Source organism: Erpetoichthys calabaricus, chromosome 15, assembly GCF_900747795.2.
Source record: "Erpetoichthys calabaricus chromosome 15, fErpCal1.3, whole genome shotgun sequence".
NCBI lineage: Eukaryota > Metazoa > Chordata > Cladistia > Polypteriformes > Polypteridae > Erpetoichthys > Erpetoichthys calabaricus.
In genome coordinates, this window is record NC_041408.2 from 55,576,305 (window position 1) to 55,601,097 (window position 24,793).

Below are 24,793 nucleotides of genomic sequence, written 5' to 3' on the forward strand. Positions count from 1 at the left end.
AGAGTGTTGTGTTTTCTAGAAATGTGTCTTACTGGTGGGGAACAAGGAAGGCGTTTCCCACGAGGGAAAAATAAAAATAAAATCAGTGCGCTTGGACTTGTGCCTCCTGCACCTGCCTGTGTGTCGGGTTGGGGCGCCCTCTATTGGCCACAGCACAAAGTGACACAATGACAGAGCAAACAGAATGAGGCCCAGCTCAGACTGCGCCACCACCTGACTTAGACTTACAAAATCCTGACAAACATTGTCTTGACAGCCTTAACGTGTTAATTGCTGTCGTCTAAAAAGATAAAGAACTGATTATAAGTCTTTAGAAGAGGATGGTAGATACAGTGTACAAGGCCTGACCCAACCCATCAGCAGCCCGTCAATTGTTTCGGGTAGGAGCAGATGGTCAAGGCATGACATACTGAACTGAACTCCATTTCCCTTTTCCCCCCTTAACTGTTACAGTAAAGATGTAATACAGGTTGGTTTCATGTTTATTTTTCTTTACGCCTTATTGTTTCGGGCATTGTGTGTTAAGTCAGTAGCCATCCAAGACGTTGAATCTGAGTGTGTTACCTTTTCTTTTTATTTCTATGGCAGACTGCTGATCCATTTTTAGCGCCTGTGTGCTTTATTTCCCTTTTCATCCAGTGGAAAATTCAATTAAACAGGGCTTCCTTTGGGACCCCCAACACTCATTTCTCTTCTTGTTTCATCTTTTTACATTGTACACTTATGAGAAGAAATCACAAAAATAGGCAACTGTAATAAAATGGTATGTGATAGGAAATTTTAAAGGTAGCTTCTGTAGGATCAGCAGACCAGAATCCATAAGATACATCCAAAAGTGTCCAGGAATCTTCATTGCCCAGTGTAAGGAAAGGAAAATCAGAAGTATGTCAGTTATTGTCCATGGTCTTTAATGAGAACCAAATCTAGCTTTCGCTTGCTGTGATGAATACTTAATAAGTCAGGGATCTTCGCATTAAAGACCAAGTCAGATGAGGATACATTCAGGGTGCCAGGGAAATATTTAAAAATCAGTGCTTCGCATACATGAAGGTCCAAAAGAAGGGGGGGGAGGGGGTGTAGAAAAAAACATTTGGAAAACGTGAAGCTAAAGACGCAGAACGCTGTCCACTTTACTAAAGACAATACCACTGACACTTTGTCCATACATACAAGGGGGGACCCAAAAATAACCGAAAATATTTTTAAAACGTGTTTAATTTAATTTTCTGTACAAACTACAATTAGTCTCCTTCAAAGTACTCTCCATTGGCAGAAATACACTTATCTAACCGTTTGTTCCATTGTTCGAAACATTTTTTAAATTCGTCTGAAGTAATGCCCATTAATGCTCTGGTCGTTTCTTGTTTTACCTCTTCGACGTCAGCAAAACGCCTTCCTTTCAAGTCTTTTTTCATCTGAGGGAACAAAAAGAAATCACACGGAGCTAAATCCGGTGAGTAGGGTGGGTGGTTCAGGGTTGTCATACCGTTTCTTGCCAAAAATTGGTGAATGCTGAGAGCAGTGTGAGATGGAGCGTTGTCATGATGAAAGAACCAATCGCCCGACTCCCACAAATCAGGGCGTTTCCTTCTCACACTGTTGCGCAACCTACTTTTACAAAAAAATTCACTGAACACAAGCACAACCTTCCAGACTGATGGCACTTGGCAGACTGACTTGTGAGGAGTGTAATTAGATCGCCCTAGCGGCCCAACCACGTACTACAAGTACCAACCTAACAACAACAAAATTCCGGTTATTTTTGGGTCCCCCCTCGTACGTTTGAAAACGCATCTGCTTTTTAAAATTCATTTTGGTTTTCCATCCACACTGTTTTGACCACCAAAACATACCATTTCAAAAATGCTTTCCAAATTGTGTAGTCCTAGGGTGTCATACCGTGTTAGCCATTATGGATGTAGTGAGACGTCAAGCAATATGACACCTTTCATTGGCTAACTAAAAAGATTACAATATGAAGCTTTTGAGGCAACTCGGGCCCCTTCTTCAGGCAAGAGATAACTGTCCAAAGATCTTAACTATACATTGTTCTCCTCTTTTACTAAATGAATCTTAGCTTGAAGAGGTCTATTAATTGTTTACGTTTAACAACATTAGAACACTCTAGACGAGAACAGGCCATTCAGCCCAACAAAGCTCGCCAGTCCTATCCACTTATTTCTTCCAAACAAACATCAAGTCGAGTTCTGAAAATCCCTAAAGTCTTACTGTCTACCACACTACTTGGTAGCTTATTCCACGTGTGTGGTTCTCTGTGTAAAGAAAAAACCCTTAATGTTTGTGCAAAATTTGCCCTTAACCAGTTTCCAACTGTGTCCGTGTGTTCTTGATGAACTCCTTTTCCAGTCACAATCTCAATTCACTGCACTAATTCCCTTCATAATTTTAAACACTTCAATCATGTCACCTCTTAATCTTCTTTTGCTTAAACTGTAAAGGCTCAGCTCTTTTAATCTTTCCTCATAACTCGTCACCTGTAGCCCTGGAATCAACCTAGTCACTGTTCTCTGGACCTTTTCTAGTGCTGCTATGTCCTTTTTGTAGCCTGGAGACCAAAACTGCACACAGGACTCCAGATGAGGCCTCACCAGTGTGTTATAAAGCTTGAGTATATCCTCCTCGGACTTGTACTCCACACATCATGGTGCTATATAGCCTGACGCTCTGTTAGCCTTCTTAATGGCTTCTGAACATGGTCTGCCAGTTGACAGTGTTGAGTCCTCTACAACTCCTAAATCCTTCTCATAAGGTGTACTCTCGATTTTCCGACCGCCCATTGTATATTCAAACCTAACATTTTTACTTCCTACGCGTAATACTTTACATTTACTGACATTAAATTTCATCTGCCACAAATCTGCCCAAGCCTGTCTGCTGTCCAAGTCTCTCTGTGATGACTCAATGGATTCCAAATTATCTGCTAATCCACCTATCTTGGTATCATCAGCAAATTTAACCAGCTTGTTACTTATATTCCTATCTAAATCATTTATATATATACTACAAATAGCAGTGGCCCTAGCACTGACCCCTGTGAAGCACCGCTCTTAACATTAGCACCATCACCCTCTCCTTCTTGTGTCTGAGCCAATTCTGCACCCATCTAAAAACATCACCCTGAACTCCCACTTCTTTTAGTTTGATGCCCAACCTCTCATGTGGCACCTTATCAAATGCTTTCTGAATGTCAAGATAAATAATATTATCTGCTCCACTTTGATGGTATCCTTTTGTCGCCTCCTCATAGAATTCCAGCATGTTAGTAAAACACAACCTCCCTCTTCTGAACCCATGCTGACTCTTCAGAATAACTCCCATCCTTGCCAGGTGTTTCTCAATCTTATCCTTAATAATTCCTTCCATTTAAGATGTCTCACTTAAAGGTTTTCCAATGTTGTTACTTGTCCTAGTTGTGTATATAAACAGGGAACTCCAGTTTCTGTATTACATCTTGCCTGAAGAAGGGACCCGGGTTGCCTTGAAAGCTTGCATATTAGTTAGCCAATAAATTGTCATTTTGCTTGACTTCTCACTACTTCCAAATTGTGCAAATTTAAAATAATGATGGGTCTCGCATGTCAGTATGGATGGGAAAAATGAAACTTCTTCAAAAATGCCGCCATCTAATTATCATGTGATCAGCCAGTGACTTCAATTTGTTCTGATAAGACCCCTTGTGGTCTCATCTTTACTGTCCTCTCCTAACTTCTTTTCATCAGCTCACAGGTACTGCACCTTGAAACTCTTGACTATTTTGCTGTATTTGGTTTGGCTGGACTCCCAGTCTAGATATCCCAAATAATTAATTAATAAAATAATTAATAAAGTATCTATCTATCTATCTATCTATCTATCTATCTATCTATCTATCTATCTATCTATCTATCTATCAAAGATTTGCTAACCTTGTACTCGTAGGTAACACTTTAAAAAAACGTGGTGATTCAGGGTGTGTCCTGACAAAGAAGTTGGTTTGGCTTGTTTTGTGTCCTTTTGATACTTCAGATATTGCACTTGACTGATAAGCCACGTGTGCCTAATGGGCAGGATGTACGCGTTTTCAGTGTGAACGTTAGAAACGTTTGGACGAGAACAGGCCATTCAGCCCAACAAAGCTCGCCAGTCCTCTCCACTTCATTTTGAGTTCTGAAGGTCCCTAAAGTCCTGCTGTCTACCACACTGCTTGGTCACTTATTCCAAGTGTCTGTGGTTCTTTGTGTAAATGAAAGCTTCCTAAAGATTGTGTGAAATTTACCCTTAACAAGTTTCCAACTGTGTCCCAGTGTTCTTGATAAACTCATTTTAAAGTCACAGTCTCGATCCACTGAACGAATTCCCCTCATAATTTGAAACACTTCAATCACGTGGAGGATAAACGTTTAGAAACCGACCTAAAACAGTAAATGTGAATGGAAAACTATCAAAATGAAAAGTATATCCTTATTAGTGTGGACTAAGCCTGGCAGAGTAGTGGAACGCTTACACATATACAGTGAGAAGTATCTAAGTAAATGGGACCGATGTGACGTGGTGATGAGAACTGCCCGACGTCTTTGTGTTTAGTGTGTCATAAGCATAAAGGCATCAGACACAAAAGTTGAAAAATGCATGATGAAGAAATGGGAACTGAATTGTCTCACACTGAGCCTAACAGTGAAATCTGTAAAACTTCCCAGTCACACATGAGCCACTCTTTGCTTGGAGTTTGTAAATACAGACGCAGGTTTGTTTGTTTTTTTCGTTTCCATTTCTAAAAGCAAACTCCATTTGTAAATACGCAGGCCCATTAGGCTGGCGTGTTGAATTGGAAAGTCCTTGGGGTGTCACCAAGGAAAACGTTTGGAAAGCCCAGATCCAGTGCATAGTTGCCTCCAGCATTTCTGCCCGAGTTGCTCAATAAACACAACTCTGGCTTTCAAGCGCCCGCAGCGCCAGCCTTTCAAATGGGATTACGAAGGCGACACAGGGAAGCTTTACCTTCTGCGTATTAAATCAATCAAATGCAAATCCGAATGTGGAAGGCCATGTGCTTTACTAATCAAACACTTGAAATATGACAGCATTACGGAGACACCCTTCTGCCTGTCCCGACACGAAAGACGGCCTTTTGTGTGCTTCTGCCTCTGGCCTCCGGTGGATCTAAAAGTGCAAACGCCTCGCACTTCACAGGTTTGTAATTGTGCTGCTTGCAGAGCCTTTTGTAAGAATTCACTCCATTGGAAGTTTATTGTTGCACAGCGTCGAACCCCAGCAGATCTATTCAGGCTCTTTTGACACTGAAAAGTAATGTCAAAGTGGAAACAGATTTCTGCTAAATGATCTAAATGAATTTCAAATATGAAAGACCAAATAATCGATCGCGTAAATAAGTATTCACCACCTTTATATGACACCATGAAATCCTCACTGGTGCAGCCGACTGGTTTTAGAAGTCACCGAATTAGTTCAATGGAGGTCACCCGTCTGCTTTAATTGATTGTAGTGCTGAAAGCCCCTGAATGTGGAAGGTGGTGGCTGGACCTACACAATGACGACAGAACACCACTCTGAGCAACTCTGTGAGAAAGAGGATTGAAAGCACAAGTCCGAGGATGGACACAAGTTTTCTTCTTGCATGGTCACGGAGTTTTGGTGGGAGGCCCATTCTGGTCACATTCACAGCTGTGCCATACTTGATCTATCTCTTAACGTCGCTAGACTCCAAGATTTGTGCAAGGACTTTGATATCTTCTTATCTCCTTCTCCTTACTTGTCATTTTCACGGAGTTGCTTGGCATGTTCTTTTGTCTTCATTGTGTAAGTTAGGCCACCATACAAACTCACCACAGCTGGAGTATTTCTACCACAATTGAGTAAAATCTTAGACAGATGATCTCCATTGAACTAGCAAAACCAGTTGGCTGTTCCATTCTTGATTTAGGGATGTCATATTAAGTGGGGGGTGTGTAGATTAATATTTAATATAGCTGTGTAATCTCATGCTGTAAAAAGCCTGGGGTCCTAGAAACTATTGAAGTCGTCAGAAAAAAAATTGAAATGTAGAGATGTCAGGTAACTGAAAGGAATTACTCTGGGGGTCTCTCTCCTAGGAGGTTTCGTTTTGCTGACGTGCTCACATCGTTTTTGTATTAGCGGCTAAGCGATTTTCTTTCTTCAGAGGTTTTGTTTTACCGATGTATTTGTCTCGCTTGTGTATTAGCAGTGGGAGGAAAAGTAAAAGGGATACGGTTTTGCTGATGTGCTCACCTCGCTTCTGTATTAGCGGCTAAGCGACTTTATCTATCTTCGGTGGTTTCGTTTTGGTAGTGTGCTCGCCTCACTTCTGTATTAGCGACTAAGCGACTTTGTCTATCTATCTTCGGTGATTTCGTTTTGCAGATGTGTTCACCTGGCTTCTGTATTAGCGGCTAAGTTAGTGACTTTCTTTGGAGGTTATGTTTTGCCGACATGTTGGCCTCGCTTGTGTATCCTCAGAGGTGGAGCCCTTACCCTGACTTCACCTCTCACTTCTGGGCCGGACAGACAGACACACACACACACACTTCTACGTGTAGACGTTTATGTACAAGAGTTTGACAATTATTTGTAAATGGGCATTTAGGAATTAGTAGTTATTAAAAAGAAGGAAGCAGCTTTCTGAAAATAAGCCATTGTAAGTTTCTTCCCTCCAAGCTTTAGGGAGTGTAATTTATGGCATTGGACCAGTTTAGTAAAGCTGAATCAGTTTTGACATTACAAACCCCCCACCCCCCCGCAGAAAGGCCAACAACTAGCTAGCTGGTGTGAAGCAGGGCCATACGATTGGCCATTCTTTATCATGACGCCCCATTGGTCCAGTTGTGACGAAACATGATTGGATGAACCAAGGGAGTTGCCCGCTCCCATTTGTCCAGGTTTTGAGATAGGAATGGTATAAGTTGGTCACTTTGCCTTTCTCTCTTCCCAGTACTCCATGAAGAGAAGACAACTCTGACTTAGCAGCCATATTGGGAGAGGCAGGCTGCTTGGGCCTGTTCAGATGATGAGCTGACCAGGAAGAATCAAATGTAACTACAAGCTATTGGGCCACCTAAAAGTACCCATCTAGCGCTATCAGGTTGAATTGATTTGTGATTAACACTAATAGCATTCTGCTTCCTTATAATCTGTTCATATAATATACGTCATTAATTGAAAGTGTGGCTCCCTTCTGCCTATTCTTTCACTTTGTAGATGTGTTGGGTGGGTGCTGAACGGCAGGACCTACAAGAGTGTTACGTGTATGGAACCAGAGACATTTTGTTAAGGTCTACATAATAAAGAGGATAAAGAGGAGAGAAGGGTCACCTCGGACTCAATCAAGAAAAAACAAGGGGTGAGTATTTTGTGTTTTAGATTTGCAATTCATTTAGACCACTTTGCAGAGCTCTGTTTTCATTTTGACACTGAAGAGTCTTTTCCCGTTGATCAATATCAAAAAAATTAAATCCACCAGGATTCAATGTTCTAAAACAATAAAGTCTAAGTGGTGTACAGAAATACCTCAAGACAGCCATTCTACCCATCCCTCAATCTCTGCAAAAGCTCCACACAGTAAAAAATACATAAAATGAATATTTATTTTTAAAATGTCAATCTTTTAACAGTTGAATTTTTTCTATCATAAAAGGGCTAACAGTTTCTAAACAGTGAAAGCTAAAAATGTGCACCACAGAGGGTCCTACCTGTGAATAATGTATCTCCTTCTGGCCTCCAAGGATCAATGCTGTCTGCTGTTTCAAAACATGGTGAATTAGTTATATTTTTAAATTAGAATGAGAATTTTATTAGTAAAAAGAAAAACCAACATATAACATTTTTCCACAAATGTAAAATTTATATTTTGCATCCCAAAAACACAAAACAGCTAAGTAGCTGATGTGGAAAATGTGGGGCTACACAACAACAGCACCATTCATTTCTATAGCAGATTTCATATAAACAGTGTTACTCAAAGCACTTTAAAAGATGACAAAGAGAAATCTGCAAGAAAAGAGAAACAAATAATATTAGGCTTTAAGAATATTAAAGAGTAAGTAACAAAGAAGTAAATAAATGAATCTAAATGCTCTTAAAAAACAGATAAATCTATGAAGTAGAAGAGTATTAGCATCTTGTACACAGTGTCATGGTGTAAGTATCTAAGGATGAGGTCAGAGGGCTGGGAGGAGAGAAAAAACAAAAAAAATTCCAGTTAGGCAGGAAAAATAAAACAAAATCTGCAGGGGTTCAAGGCCAAAAGACCACCCAGCCCCCACTGGGTCTTATACCTACAGTAACATGAATGTTCTTAATCCATTCCAGACATGTTACACGTTCACATCCCACCACAAGCTCACGGTTTCACACACTGTTAGGTAAATCCACTTAACTCGTTTTACATAAAGCATTTTTCAGTCAAACAAACTTCATATTTATAATTAACACTAATTGTATTCTGCTTCCTTATAATTTGGTCATATAATATCTATCTATCTATCTATATAATATACGTCACTAGTTGAAAGTGTGGCTTCCTCCTGCCTGTTGTTTCAATCTGTAGATGTGTTGGGTGGGTGCTGAACAGCAGGACCTGCAAGAGTGTTACATGTATGGGACCTGAGGCATCTTGTTAAAGTCTACATAATAAAGAGGAGAAAGGGGAGAGAAGGGTCCCACCACGAGCTCACGGTTTTACACCCAGTTAGGTAAATCCACTTCACTCATTTTACATACAGTAAAGCATTTTTCAGTCAAACAAACTTCATATTTTCATTCTAGTGCCTTGCAAAGCAGATGGCCCAAATACACTTTGACAGCTGGCTGTGATTTGCAGACAGAGCAACACGATGCTCATTTCTTGCAGTGTGGTGTCTTGGAGTGCTGAATAGTGATGGGGGGATTCACCAATGATTCATTCTTTTTGAACAAGTCTATTCAGAAAATCTTTTTCTGCCTGTCTATGTCAGTTTTGTTTTGAACACGTTGCCTATAAATTCGTCTTTTTTTTTTTAACCATACTTTCAAGTATACAGGGTACAAATTTGCCTGTTATTACAATAGTTGAAATGCCCGTCCAAATACTGACCGACTGATTTGATTCTCATTTACTTCACTTGTGTTTCTTTTGAGAATGAATTGAATCATTGGCTGCGTATGACACCTCTCATGGATGAGTCTCTCATTCATCATACAAGTACGATACGGCAACAGCACATCTACATTTAGAACGTCTCAATGGCTTTTTTTGTACAACTTGTTATTGATATTGTTTTAAACAAAACATACATTATAAACATAATATTAAACAAATAATGTTTGTCTGTTTATGCATACAATAGATTGTTTTTTGCACAAAACAAATTCTTATAAAATATTATTCTAATTTTTAATTTGCGGCATATGGACATCAGCAGCATGTGCCATTCACTGACTCCTTCAAGTCTGAACTGACTCATTACCCGAGAAGGAGTTGCACAATTCCCATTCACTTAAGGTTCTCAGATGTTTAGTCTTATTTTAATTATGCATTTTAATTGTATTGTCATGCTTTGTGTATTAATACAGGACAATGTTATATGAATTATTAGCATGATAAAATTATTATCTTATATTGTATCCTTAAAACATTGCAAAAAATTTTGATGAGAACAGGCCATTCAGCCCAACAAAGCACGCCAATCTTATCCATGTAATTCTTCCAAAATAACATCAAGTTGAGATCTGAAGGAGTTTAAAATCCTGCTGTCTATCACACTACTTGGTCACTGATTTCATGTGTCTGTGGTTCTCTTCCTAATGTTCTTGTGAAATTTCCCCTTAACGAGTCTTCAACTGTGTCCCCATGTTCTTGATTAACTCATTTCAAAGTCCATCTACACGTGGAAGTGTGTGCGTCTGTATGTCTGTCCGGACCGGAAGTACGATCAGATAGTGACAAACTCAAAGAGCCGGCAAGGCGGCCCCAAGTTAACAAGTCAGAAGAAGAAAGAAGTACGAAGCTACAGCATGAAGCTGAAAGAATGTGACTCTGTCGTCAAAGTGAAACCGCCGAGGAAAGACAAACAAGAGAGAACATCGCTTAGCTGCTGATAGACAAGAGGGGTGAGCACGTCCGCAAAACGAAACCGCCAACTTTGCTTTTCAATTTTTTTTTCTGACGATTTCAATAGTTTGTGGCGCAGTGGGTAGCGCTGCTGCCTCGAGTAAGGAGACCTGGGTTCGCTTCCCGGGTCCTCCCTGCGTGGAGTTTGCATGTTCTCCCTGTGTCTGTGTGGGTTTCCTTCCACAGTCCAAAGATGTGCAAGTTAGGTGTCCCTAGTGTGTGCTTGGTGTGTGTGTGTGTGTGCCCTGCGGTGGGCTGGCGCCCTGCCCGGGGTTTGCTTCCTACATTACACCCTGTGTTGGCTGGGATTGACTCCACCAGACCTCCATGAACCTGTAGTTAGGATATAGCGGGTTGGATAATGGATGGATGGATGGATTTCAATAGTTTTTAGGGGCCCAGGCTTTTTACAGCACAGGCTTACACATAGTATGTAATTATGCATGAATTATTAAATTGTATTTTTGCAATGCAAACAGAAGGGAGCCACTCCCCCCACGGACTTCCCAACCTCAAATTCTATTGATGAATTAAATGTCTCTTAAAGAATCAAATCATTTAAAGAATGAAATCGGTAAAGCAAACGTTTGTCGCTAGTCCTGAACCGATCCTACTCAGTGTCCATTGCAACACCGAAACCAGCCCTCAGTGGGTCGCCACTCCTTTGTAGTGATATTTACTGTAAGGGGGACATCTTTTGGATGTGGGAGAAGTCATTAACCATAAAAACCAAATATGACTAAGCTTGTTTTAACGAAGGCATATTGTTAGGGTTAGGATTTGGGTTACCTTAATTTGTCATGGGAAATTTGTGTTCTGAAAGGAAGCTTTTTATTTAATCATTTTTAATTTCTGTGCCTGGTCAGAAAATGAGCATCTGTGTGAATGTGAAAATTACTACCAGATACGTCCATATTCAGTCAGAAATGTATATTTTATAACCGCGTATTCATTAGCCTTCTCTCCGTGTTCTTAACAATGATGTTGCAACTTTGGAATAATCTGTTCAGTATCTTTTGTTGTTCAGAGTTTCAATTCGGAGTGTAGAGCCAGTCTCTTCTTATGGAGAACCTCATTAGGAGATCTGGCATATCTGTGATCTGTTCTGGAAATCTCTGCAACCAGTTCTGCCGCCTTCTAGTCTGTTTTTATGAGAGAAGAATGAAATCACTTGTCCCTATAAAACAGCCTTCATCATTTCCCAGAGTGTCACTGCGGAGACCTCTAAGGATGAATTTGTGTCTAAGAAATAATCAATTGGATTGGAGATGACCATCTCTAATGTTTTAGACATCAGTGGTGAGTGGAGTGTATAGGGTAGAGTGATGTGAGCTCCAGGATAAGAGGAGTGTAGTTAGAGAGGACAATAGCATTGTGCTTATGAGATTTGACAGTGGGCTAGAAATGTTTATCAATAAAAAATAATCCATGTGGTTTTCAGAAAAAAATATTTTTGTGAGTGTTATATTGGACCATTTATTTAGATATTTTCTGCTTTTCTTTTCATCATTTTTAGAGGTACGACATTCTAAATGGAGGTTGTTGAGACCATTCCTGTGTGTTTTTTTTTATATTTAAAGCTTACTTTCTGCTGTGCTCATTTATTTCTACCATTTTGTTTAGCTCTGATGAGCACCTTCTTGTGTCTTGGCTACTAGGCTTGCTCCGACCTTTGCAAGACGTGACATCTGAGCATTTACTCCACGGGTTAAACTTCACTTGGAAAGGTGAGTTCTTTATCCGAGTTGAACCTTTTTGCCTTGTGCTTTGATCTCTGAAATACTTTTAGTATCTCTGGTTTCGATCTTTTGACTGTATTTCTGACTATGATTTTTGTCTCACATTTTTGTTTGGGTTATTAGTCTTCAGAATTTCTGGCTTCTTCCTTACTTTTGTCTTGACTACATTCTTGCTCTCGGCCTCATCTAAAAATATCTCTGCTGGTCTTCCTATAGGGAGATTCTGTCATTTTAAAAGATGTTCTTCACTTCATTGCTGGTCTCCCTCTCTGGCAACCTCAGGGTTCAGGGTATTATTATTTGTTTTCCTTTCATATTTTTTCCTTTTTTGTTTTCCACCTTTTTAGGAATGTATCATTTGCTGTACATCTTTTGACATGTGCTGAATCAGATTCTGCTCTTTACAATCATATCTGAAACGTGTTAAAGACATGTTTTTTTAATGTAGGACATAGATGTTCTGTGAATCTTGAGGCTGCCGTTATTATGGATATTCACCGGGAGAATGAGGTGAACGTTCTTGGTGGTCTGATGGTATAAAAGGTCAAGGCGGTGCGGAGACTTGATAAAGATTATTAGCATGCAGTGTGTGCTTTGCTTGAAACCTTTTCAGCTTTCTGTAAAACAGACTTCTCGCTTTAGTTTGGACAGCTACACTTTCATGGATTCTGATTTAGCTTTGGTAAAAGATAAAAATATTTAAGCCATTACTTCTAAAGGCATAATATGAGACTTATTTTCTACGTAGAGAGATTCGAGCACTTACAGCGCAACCAGTGCTTATCTAGTGTTTGTCCCTCCAAAACTTTCTTAAATTTCATTTTTTTGTATATGTATAAATATGGTTTTATTACATGAAACATTAACATAATAAAAACCAACTGAATAAAATGTATTGTAAATTGTGCTTTAATAAACAGAAATGGAGTGTGATTTTGAACTTGACTGAAGCAGTGATTCAGTTCCCCAGATTTGTCAAGTTCAACTCTTCTGCAGGTAAGTTCAATGGCTTTGTTTATGTCCTTTTCAGCCTAGCATGTCATCCTAACAGTTTGACTTTATGAATGTATTTTTCCAGCTAAGTATTAAATTTGTCAGTGCTTGAACTGTGTCATTTTAGTAGATTCTTTAGCTGCATAGGGTAATGAGGAGGAGGAGTTTGGGAGCATGTGCGGATTACATATAAATACCTGGGAGTGCAGCTGGGTGATAAACTGGACTGGACTGCCAATACTGATGCTCTTTGCAAGAGAGGTCAGAGCCGACTATACTTCCTTAGAAGGTTGGCGTCCTTCAACATCTGCAATAAGATGCTGCAGATGTTCTATTAGACGGTTGTGGCGAGCGCCTTCTTCAATGCGATGGTGTGCTGGGGATGCAGCATAAAGAAGAAGGACGCCTCACGCCTGGACAAACTGGTGAGGAAGGTAGGCTCTATTGTTGGCATGGAGCTGGACAGCTTGACATCTGTAGCAGAGCGACGGGCACTGAGCAGGCTCCTGTCAATCATGGAGAATCCACTGCAACCACTAAACAGTATCATCTCCAGACAGATGAGCAGCCTCAGCGACAGACTGCTGCCAATGTCCTGCCCCACTGATAGACTGAGGAGATCGTTCCTCCCTCACACTATGCGACTCTTCAATTCCACCGGGGCGGTAAACGGTAACATTATACAAAGTTATTGTCTGTTATACCTGCCTCGCACTCTCCACCTTGCACTTTTTAACTTGCACTGTGTTTTTATCACTCTTTAATTAATATTGTTTTAATAAGTATGCTGCTGCTGGAGTATGTGAATTTCTATTTGGGGATTAATAAAGTATCTATCTATCTATCTATCTATCTACAGCACATTGCTGCACCCACCACCTGAATTCGGATCCGAGTGCAGCCGTGCAATGGGGGACACCTCAGCACCACATTGGAGCAGTGTGAAGTTTTTTTGTTTTTTTTTTTAACAGTGGTCTGAGTGCCAATCCTGCCACCATCTCCCAAGTTTTCCCTGCAAGTTGCTAAGCCGCTGCCACAATTGTCAAGTTCAACTCTTCTGTAGGTAAGTTCAGTAGCTCCACATTTGCCTTGTTAATGTGTATTTCAATGTCCTCGTATCACATATCATCCTGCTGTTTCACTTTATCTTTACTAGGTTAATATTAAGTGGTCAGTGTTTCAATGGTGTTATTTTAGTAGAATCGTTAGCTGCATAGGCTTAGCTATTGAAGAGTCATTCTCAAATTTGTAAGCCTCTGCTGTTTTTTCATTTTTTTTTTAAATTTCATGTTCATAAGTTTCACTCCATTTATATATGTTGGGCTTTTCTGTTTGTGTGAGCTCATGTGTTTATGGGTGGCACTTTACTAATGTTTGATAAATGCAGTCTTTGCTTGGCATTGGGCTTGTTCAGCCATGGCTTGGGATTTAGGCAAATAAGCTGTCTTTTCACAAACATCCACACATATACACACCCATCCACAATCCTATTCACACTAATTTGGAATTGCGAATTCATCTGAAGGCCATGTCCCATTTCTTGCGATTTTCATAGCCTTCATTTACAAAATCTTAGTAAGTGAGAGGCAGTTGTGGCGCCCTCACATAAAATCTAGTTGCCTAGTCTGACATACCCAGCGATTCATTCCAACTCATCTGTGATTCACTCCATTAAAATAAAACAAAACAGATTTGATTTTGTCTTTAGCTGTATGAGTAGGCTATATATGTATTAGAGCTGTTAATGGGATTAACAGAAGCAGTGTCATCCTTGCTAGGTGCCCTTCTCGCAATGCTCCGATTACTTTAGGAAAACTAGACACTACTGCAAATTGTCTTTTTATGTTGGCAAAAACACCCTATTGAAACGGAATGCAACGCTTCATCAGTGGGTTAGTGGAATCCAGCACAGCGGGCATGGTGAGGTGAAGCTTAGCTGAGATATTCCTGACCTGTCAGACAGATCCTTGAGATATGTGACAACAGGTGGCCGATATAAACTGATGAAAAACCAAAAACAGTTGTTCAGTGCAAATATGCAGCATTGGCCCTCTTAAAAGGGAACTAAAACAGAGCCTGTGCATCATGTTCAACACTTTTGAGCTTTAAAATGTTAGTCAAGTTAACACACGCTATATGAATTATTATTGGCTGGAGCCATCACTTAGCTGCATTTCCTTCCTCTATCAAGGATGCCACCCAGTTTCTCCAAGATGTTGACTATGGGTGGCTCAAAGTAGCCGTATGTATGTGCAAGTTCTCCCATCAAGTTTTCTTTCATAAATCCAAACTGTTTGTATGGAAAGCTGCATTCACACATTTAATAAATCTAAATAAATCTAAGCCCAGGTGTGTATTGGTCTGGTTTAGAACATTTCGGTAGCTTTTTGTCACCATTTTGTTTGCTGCAAATCACTACTTTGACACTTTGCTCAGATACTGTACATTATTTGCAGTGCACTCTTTGACATCTTGTCAAAAGCTGAAATTGGACAGGTAGCCTTTTTGCTCAAAGGCCAGTGCCTCGGCTACCAGGGCACACTGCATCCCTATAGAATTAATAAAAAAAAAATTTTCCTCACCTTTTGTATCCGATACCTCTGGTACACTTTTGCGGCTTTTATCCAGTTCTCCAGATCTGGGAGCTAATATAATAAATGACATTTAGTTAGGATGAGAAAATAAACATGTTTAGCTGTCCTTAAAAGAAAACAATACCTTAAAGAAAGATAACACAGGGAAGGAATTCTGTATGACTTTTTAGGTATCAAGGGAGCACAGTGGAAACCTGGCAAGGCAGACCCTTGGAAAACTGCAGCACTTTTTAGCCTGTGACTATACAGTACAGTAATAAGAGTAACAGAGATGGTGACAGGCTTATACTCTATAGATGTTTCTCCTGGAGCTCTGCCGATTGTATTGTAGCTTTTGACACAAGTGAATTTTCTACTATGGGCTAACATTTTCAATTATGGTGATGAAAAGAAAAACTCTTTAGGAGAACAGACCATTCAGCTACCGTGTACATTAAGCAATTCAGGAGAACTGTCAACCAACAAGCCCACCAGATGTGCCAGTATGGACCACTACACTTTAAGACATCCTCCCTCTCCCTCTTCTCACAAAATGCCACCCTTCCTCTGCCAAAACAATGTGTTATATATAAGATGCTACATTAAACATGTCAGCTTACGGCATCTATTTACTTAGCAATATTTTAACAACTTGTATGGGATGCACTTCCTTTATTGGAATATAGGAACAGTTTTTTTTTTTTCTCGCTTCGCATGTCAACCCCCCGGCCTGCGCTATGCGCCAGCAACTTCGGGTCTCTGCCGCTCACATATGTGGATTTCACTTATACCAAACAACAAATCTTTTAATTCTCGTGGATATGCCTCTTCATTGGGAAGAAACGCTATTTTCCCTGATGGCAACACGAATTAGACGATCTACAAGTCTCTGACTTAAAAATTAAATCTGAACAATATATTTGATCTCTTTTCACTGTTTTGTTATTTCACAGAATAATAATTTCTGTTTGTTTGTGATAATGTGATCTTTACTATCATTTTTTTGAGACTTTCGACTTTTCGTACTTTCATTATCTATAACCTGCTCTGCATGTGTATCACGTCAACATTTTTGAATTCTTTACGACGTTCTACTTTGTCATCTACTCTTTGTCTTTTATTTCTGGCCTTGGGCATGGTTAAAACTCTTGGCACATGGTCTCGTCTTGCAGAATGTGAAAGTATCTCTCTGAGAAAATCACATCTTGTTCCAGGATTCTTTTTATTATAATAGAAAGATAGTTAAAATAGCAGAAAAATGGATCACCATCCTAAAATGTGCAATGTACTGCTCCAATTTTAAATGACAGAAAAAAGAAAATCAGCAATGGTTTCAATGTCATGAAAGTTAATGTCACATCGTTTTGCACTTTTCAAAAACCGATGATAAAAAAGCCAGTTTCAAATAATGCAAATTCATGATAAGGCTGTAACATGCAGGAGCATTGAAGAAAAAACAAAAGGTTATAAAGGGGATGTACGTGATTGGCCATCTAAAATGTATTCCCGCCTAAGAGACTGACAGATGAGTTTTTCCTTTCTAATGATTGGCCAGTTATAAAACAAATTGGGCGGGTATTTGCCATCATTGTTGAAATGACTGACATCTGCCCCGCCCCCTTCCGAGGCACCCAGCTTGGTTTTTCTCTCATTTTTGCATCTGAGGCAGGATGACAGACAGAGAGCTTTGCAGAAGTCAGAGGCAGGAAGGAGGATGGAGGATGGTGTTTAATTGGACGGCATTTTGCCAGAGGGAGGAGGATGTCCTAAAATGGAAACTGTCCTCTGGGACAAGATCTGTGTAAGGTAGACCGAGTCGGGGTCTGCTTTGAGGTTTTGTTGTTTATTTACTGCTATACTTGGTTCTTACCTTTCTGGTTTATTGTTCAATCATTAACAATACCATTTTGTCACTTTTATTTCAGGTTGGAGCCTGCATACTGTCTTACTGACAACACACACACATGAAAGAGTAATTAATATTGCATTGTAATGTAAATTTCTATGTAATACATACACAGATATATATATATATATATAAACAGACAGGGTGTGCCACAGGTCTAAAATCATAGGTAAAAATATCTAATTCATATATTGATATTTGCTCATCCCAAGCTGTCTTTCAGGAAAGAACACATTAAGACAATTCTTGTAAGAAATCTGAGTCCGAGAGTTCACTGCATTCAATGACACCTCTGCTTTCAGAGTCATGCGTCACCCTGTGCATAGATACTTTTCAGAAATATAAACCTGTATATTACATACACACCACACTATAAAATAAATGTCCTCTGATAGCACAGAGATCCACTGTCATGCTGCTGTACATCTTTAAGAGCATCCATGCAGTCTGAGAAGTTAGACAGGATGGGGGTCCTCATGCAGAAGCATCCATCTCAATGCATTGTCCATGTCTGGCTGTGTTGGGATTAATTAACTTAGTTTCATTATACAGCATCACACTTTGAAGAGAACCTGAATGATGTGGACATTGGTTGATCAAATGACCTTCTCAGGTTATGACCTCTCTATCTCCGCCATATCATGTCTGCTTACTACTTTTAAAAATTTGATCAACTCGTCCTTATCATCCACCTTCCATTCCCATGCTGTGAAGCAAGCACACCCGACAGAATGTCTAAGGGATCCCAAATACCAGGAATTCCACCACCATCACCACCAACAGCTGCAGCACCCGGACACTCAAGGAGTAAAAGCAGACGTTTAACAATTCACACACTTACTGTTTTGTCTCAAGCTGAGAACCCAACGATCAAATTCAGAGATTCCAGGTTTAGAGCTCTGAACTGAAGGAAAACAATTTTTAATTTAACCTGTGCCATTGACTTGAGTTGATTATCTTTTGCATCATGGATTTATACTTAAAGTCAGTGAGATAAAAAAAGGAAAAGAAACACACACAAACCTGTCTGTTGACTCAGTGACAAGGGGATGTTGAATCAGACATTGTGAAAATTCAAACTCAAATTCAAGTCATTACTAAAGCAAACAGTGAGATTAACCCAATACTTCACTATGATAGAGACAGAAGGTATCTCTTCTTATTAATTATATATAGTAAGGAATTAAATGGATAGTACTAGTGAGCTTTGTTGGGCTGAATGGCCTGTCCTTGTCCAGATTCTTCTAATGTCCTAAGGTATCCTCAGTTTAATCACTAAGCCTGCTTGCTGCCCATGTGGTATTTACATGTTCTCTCTGGGTCTGTAGTCCCAGTTTCCATTGTGAAGTGAAACCTCTGAAAAGTTGACAAAACACAAATGTGAATTGTCTGTGTTTCCATTAAGTGATTTTATGCAAATAAAGATGTTTTATCAACTACTTCTTCTTTCGGCTGCTTCTGTTAGGGGTCACCATAGCGAATCATTTTGTTCCATCTCTTCCTGTTCTCTGTACACCCATCACCTGCATGTCCTCTGTCACTATATCCATAAATCGTCTCTTTGGCCTTCCTCTGTTCCTCTTGCCTGACAACTATGTCCTTAGCATCCTTCTCCCAATATACCCAGCATGTCCAAACCAATGCAATCTCACCTCTCTGACTGTCTCCCAACCGTCCAACTTGAGCTGACCCTCTAATGTCCTCATTTCTAATCCTATCCATCCTCGTCACACCCAATGCAAATCTTAGCATCTTTAACTCTGCCACCTCCATCTCTGTCTCCTGCTTTCTGGTTAGTGCCACCGTCTCCAACCCATATAACATAGCTGGTCTCACTATCGTCCTGTAGACCTTCCTTATCACTCTTGCTGATATCAGTCTGTCACAAATCACTCCTGACACTCTTCTCCACCCACTCCACCCTGCCTGCACTCTCTTTTTCACCTCTCTTCCATAATTCCCATTACTCTGTACTGTTGATCCCAAGTATTTAAACTAATCCACCTTCGCCAGCTCTACTTCTCGCATCCTCACCATTCCACTGACCTCCCTCTCATTTACACACATGTATTCTGTCTTGTTCCTACTGACCTTCATTCCTCTCCTCTCTAGAGCATATCTCCACCTCTCCAGGGTCTCCTCGACCTGCTCCCTACTATTGCTACACATCACAATGTCATCAGAAAACATCATAGTTCATGGTTGCTCCTGTCTAATCTCATTTTTCAACATGTCCATTACCATTGCAGGCAGGAAAGGGCTCAAAGCCGATCCCTGATGTAATCCGACCTCTGCCTTGAATGCATTTGTCACTCCTACCGCAGACCTCACCACAGTCACACTTTCCTCGTACATATCCTGTACAACTCTTACATACTTCTCTGCCACTCCCAACTTCCTCATACAACACTACAACTCCTCTTGAGGCACCCTGTCATATGCTTTCTCCAGGTCCAAAAAGACACAGTGCAACTTCTTTTAGCCTTCTCTATTAAGGAGCTGTGCACACAAAATGTTAGGATGAGCAGATCAAAATTCATAGAATTATGCAGTGCAATAGGCCCTGTCACGTCCCCTGCCTTAGCATACACGAGGGAGCCAGTCCCGATCGAGAAGCTCATAGCCATCGCTCTTTATAAACTGGCTACCTCTCTGTAGTACAGGGATGTTGCCGAGACTTTTGGTGTGAGCAAAACCACTGTTCACAGGTGTGTATATGGGGTGTGTTGGGCCATATGCTCCAAACTAATGAGTGATGCATCACTTTACCTGATGTGGAAGAGTCACGGCAGATTTCGCAGTGCAATTATGAGGCACACAAAATACCTCAGGTGTATGGTGCAAATCGACAGCTCCCTATTTATGGACCAAGTAACGGGTATCAGGATTATGTTAACAGGAAAGGCAGGCGGCTGTTGACGATAGATTAATGATCGTGGACATTTGTGTTGTCACATGGTAGTGCTCATGATACTGCTGTATTCGCCACATCACATTTGCACAGGTATTTGAAAATTTGCATCAGGTCATGTGACCTAAATGCAAAAAAAAAAGTTTCCATTGCAGTTTTGCAAATTATTACTTTGTTGAATCCCCTGAAAAACCACTTTAAGTGAGCATAAAAACCTTTTTGCGAATTTTGAGAGTTTTTTTGAAAATCATGCGTTTCCATTACTGTATTTTTGTTTTGCAATTTCAAAAAAGCGCAATAAGGAGGTTAATGGAAACAAGGCTTCTATCAGTTTTGTCTCTGTGGACTCCGATTTCCCATCCACATCCCAAAGACGTGTGTTGATTTAATTGGCAATTTCCTTCACCCACAGGCCTGAAGCTTTGATCACAAACCCTGTGGTTTAACTAACACAACTGACAGGCCAGATCGGGTTTTAGTTGATGGTCATGAGCAAGTTCTGCAAGAACACTGAGAAATCCTTACCTGGAGTGTGAGCGTTTTCCACTTCTGTCCAAGTATGGCCAGAATCGGGAACAACGGAGCTGACATCTATGTAGAAAGAACAAAAAGGCATCAATCATCACCCTTCCTCTGGATAGAAGGCCACAGCAGCGGTTGTTCCCACCCATAAAACTGCTTGCTGAAACAAACAAGTGACCCCACGACGGAAAGGAAACGTGAACCACCGATAAAGTAAAGTTGATTAGGAGATGATGAGTTTTAGTAGTCAAAAGCTAAAAGCCAATTTTAACAAATGAGCGGAGGGCATGCACTAGTAAAACATGCAAACAAAGGCAATAATTTGTCACATTGGCGTTATTGAAGTTTGGAACTGAACATGTAGACAGCGGTTTGACTCTGATGACATGGAAAAAAAGACACTTGATGTTATTGTAGAGAATCTGCATGAGTTTGGATGGGTGAGCTTTTGGACTGAATGGCCTGTTCTAATCACAACTGTTGTAATGTTTGCAGCAGGAACTTAATAATTTGAACCTTTGACACAAACAAAAATAAATGGCTGCTGGGTAAACATACAGTAGGTCAAAGACAATTAAATTAGCTGCAATCTTATTTACTTTGTGTATTCTACAAGCTGATATCGGTTTAAACTGAGATAACTAATGTTAAATATATATATATAAAAAAAAAGTTTAGCTGAAATTTAGCATTCTGGCATAAGAAAGTTAACAAATTTACCTACAGTGCCCTCCATCATGTTTGGGACAAGGAGACTTTTTTGTTGATTTTCCCACTTTGCTCCATGGTTTAAAGTTACAAATCAAACAATTCAGGCATAATAAAAATGCACATTACAGACTTTCATTTAAGGCGGTTTGCAGACATTTTAGTCACACAACACTTTTTCTACACGGTCTCCCCCCATTTCAGGGCACCATAATGTTTGGGACACAGCAATGGCAGGTCATTAAAGCCGTTGTCATATTTAGGACTTTGTCGCATATCCTCACATGTTATGACTGTTTGAAGTCTGCGATTCACAGACATCACCAGGTGCTGAGGGTCTTCTCTGGTGCTGCTCTGCTAAGCCCTTTCATGCAGTCATCTTCAGCTCCTGCTTGTCTGGGGGCTTGTCCCTTTCAGTTTTCTCTTCAGCATATGGAAGGCCGGCTCAGTTGTGTTTAAATCGGGTGACTAGCTTAGTTGTTCAAAAAATTTCCATTTTTTAGCTTTGATAAACTCCTGTGTTTCCTCAGCAGTATGTTTGGCTCATTATCTTGTTGGAGGATGAAACGTCGTCCAATGAGTTTGGAGGCATTTACTGAACTTGAGCAGGTCAGATGTTTCTACACACCTCATAATTCATTGTGTCACTGCCATCAGCAGTTTTATCATCAATTAAGATAAGTGTGCCAGGACCTGTGGCAGCCATACATGCCAAAGCCATAACACCCCCAGCACCACGTTGCTTTGGATCCTGGGCAGTTCCTTTTGGTCTCCACACTTTGCTCTTGCCTGCCATCACTCTGATCAGGTTCAGCTTTGTCTCATCTGTCCACAAGACCTTTTCCCAGAATTCTGCAGGCTCTTCTAGCCAACCTGTTTTTGTGGTTTGCATTTTGCATTGTGGCCTTTGTGTTTCTGTTCATGAAGTCTTCTGCTGATAGTCGTCTCTGACACACACACATCGGCCCCCTGAAGACTGTGTATGATCTATCAGACAGGCGTTTGGGGCTTTTTCTTTACCATAGTGAGGATTCTTCTGTCATCAGCAGTGGAGGTCTTTCTTTGCCTACCAGTCCCTTTGTGATTCCTGAGCTCACCAGTGTGTTCTTTCTTCTTCTTCATATTCCAGACATTTGATTTCAGTCATCCTCATGTTTTACTGATGTCTCTAATGGTTTTATTCTTGTTTTTCAGCCTCATAATGGCTTCTTTGATTTTCATTGGCACAGCTCTTGCCCTCATGTTGAACATATTGGCAACTACAGACTCCAAAGGGTAGCAGAAGGCTGAGGCATCTAATGAAGCCATGAAATCCACCCGAGGAGTCACAAACACCTGTGACACCAATTGTCCCAAAACTTATGGTGCCCTAAAATGGGGGGACTGTGTAGAAAAAGTGTAACGTGACCAAAACTCATTCAAATCCCCTTAAATAAAAGCCAGCGCTTTAATGATGTCTGAATTGTTTGATTTGAAAACTTAAACTGTGGAACAGAAATCAAGACAAAATGGGTCTTTGTTCCAAACATTATGGAGGGCACTGTAGGTTTACCTATCAATGCCCCACTACTGAATTTTGTGAAAAGAGTTAATTAGCAAATGCATTTTATTTAGTGCATTACATGAGTGTGTATTTAAGTATTTATGTATGTATTAATTCCTGAACTGGATTAAGCAGGTTTGACATTATGATGCTGCTGTATTTCGGCCCATATTTCCCTTATTGTAGGGCCACCCATTCCATACAGGCTTTATAATGTTTATTTATATTTTTTAACTGTATAGACATTTAACTTCTTAAAAATGCTTTATTATAAATTTCATTCTTATTTTATACTCTGGCATGGTTAAAGTGCAGTTCCCGTGTTTATGAGAGCCATGTTGAAAGTGATAAAGCACTCAATGTAGAGAAACACAGAATGTGACGTGAACACCTTAGCAGGTTAGGGTTAGTGATTACACAACAACAGAGACGAGCGCGTCTATCAGTCCAGAGTGTTTACTGCACTACAACCCCAGTCCAAAATATCTGGGAAAGTATGGAATATTCTAGTAAAAACAAAGGGAGTGATTTGTAAATTCTGCTCACCGTGCACCATATTGAAAACCCTACAACAACTCATTATTTGACGTTTTCCCTTGTGAATGTAACTTTGTCTATTATTTTGAAAATATACACTCATGTCAAATATGATGACTGCGCCTTGTTCCAAAAAAGCTGGGACAGTTGAGTGTTTCCCACTGAGTCCCATCACCATTTCTGTTAATAACACCGATGAAGCGTTAGGAAGCCGAAGACACACTTTGGTTCGTCCATCATGCAGGTCTTCAGTTGCACCTTTGTGTGGGGCCTTCATTGCCGTATTTTACTCTTCATAATGTGCCACACATTCTCAGTCTTAGACAGGTCAGGACTGCTGGCAGGCCAAACTCATACCCGTACTCACTGCTCTTGTAACCTGGGCAGAAGATGGTTTGGTGTTGTCCTACTGGAAATGCAGGGATGTCCCTATAAAAGATGGCACCTACACGGCAGTGTGTGTTGCTCCAAAATGCATACATATCTTTCAGCATTAATGGTGTCCTCTCAGATGTGCAAGTTAGCCATGCATTGGCCACTGACACACCCCTATTGGACCAGACACTAATAACCACATAGATGGTCCTTTTTTCCTCTTTTATCCAGAGAACACAACGGCTGTTATCCTGACCCCCAATATCGACTCGTCGGACCACACAACATGATGCCACTGTGCTACTTTCCATCTCAGATGAGACCAAGCCCAGAGAGGTGGGCTGCACTTGTGGACATTGCTGATGTATGGCTTCTGCTTTGCATGCTAAAGGTGTGGCCTGATGTATTCCTGAGCCCACGTCATGATATCCATCACCGACACATGATCATGCTTTGTAAGACTGTGACGTCTGAGGGATCTGAGACCACGCACATTCAAAAGTGGTTTTACACCTTGCCCTTCACATTTTGACTGGATTCCTTGAATCTTTTAATTGTTTTAGAGGGTGAAATGCCCTAAAATTCTACGGTTTGTCTTTGGGGGGGACGTTGTTTTCAAAGTGCAGGATTATTCGCCGATGCATCTGTTGTCAACTTGGCAAGCCACTGGCCACCTGTGCTCTTGAAGGACTCGGCCCTGTTTGGAGGCTCCTTATATTCTAGTACACGAGTGTCGAAATCCGGTCCTGGAAGGCTGCAGTGGCTGCAGTTTTCCATTCGAATCCCGTAAACGGCAAAAGTGACTCTACTTCGTTGGGCCCTTGAGCAAGGTCCTTAACCTGCAATTGCTCCATCCTGGGTAT

General features: G+C 40.5%; 1 protein-coding gene across 6 annotated transcripts in view; it reads right to left on the reverse strand.

Annotated features, from left to right (window-relative positions):
- The window catches only part of vit (vitrin), a 166,863-nt gene that overhangs the window by 31,127 nt on the left and 110,943 nt on the right, over positions 1-24,793 (reverse strand). For 3 of the 6 annotated variants that reach the window (XM_051919377.1, XM_051919379.1, XM_028820891.2), the window contains 4 exons: positions 20,771-20,836; positions 18,176-18,238; positions 15,438-15,500; positions 7,725-7,772 (listed from right to left, as the gene is read on the reverse strand). In XM_051919377.1, coding sequence (XP_051775337.1) covers positions 7,725-7,772; positions 15,438-15,500; positions 18,176-18,238; positions 20,771-20,836 — 240 coding nt within the window. The remainder of the gene's footprint in view (positions 1-7,724; positions 7,773-15,437; positions 15,501-18,175; positions 18,239-20,770; positions 20,837-24,793) is intronic. The other 3 variants (XM_051919380.1, XM_051919378.1, XM_051919376.1) reach the window with 2 other exon arrangements.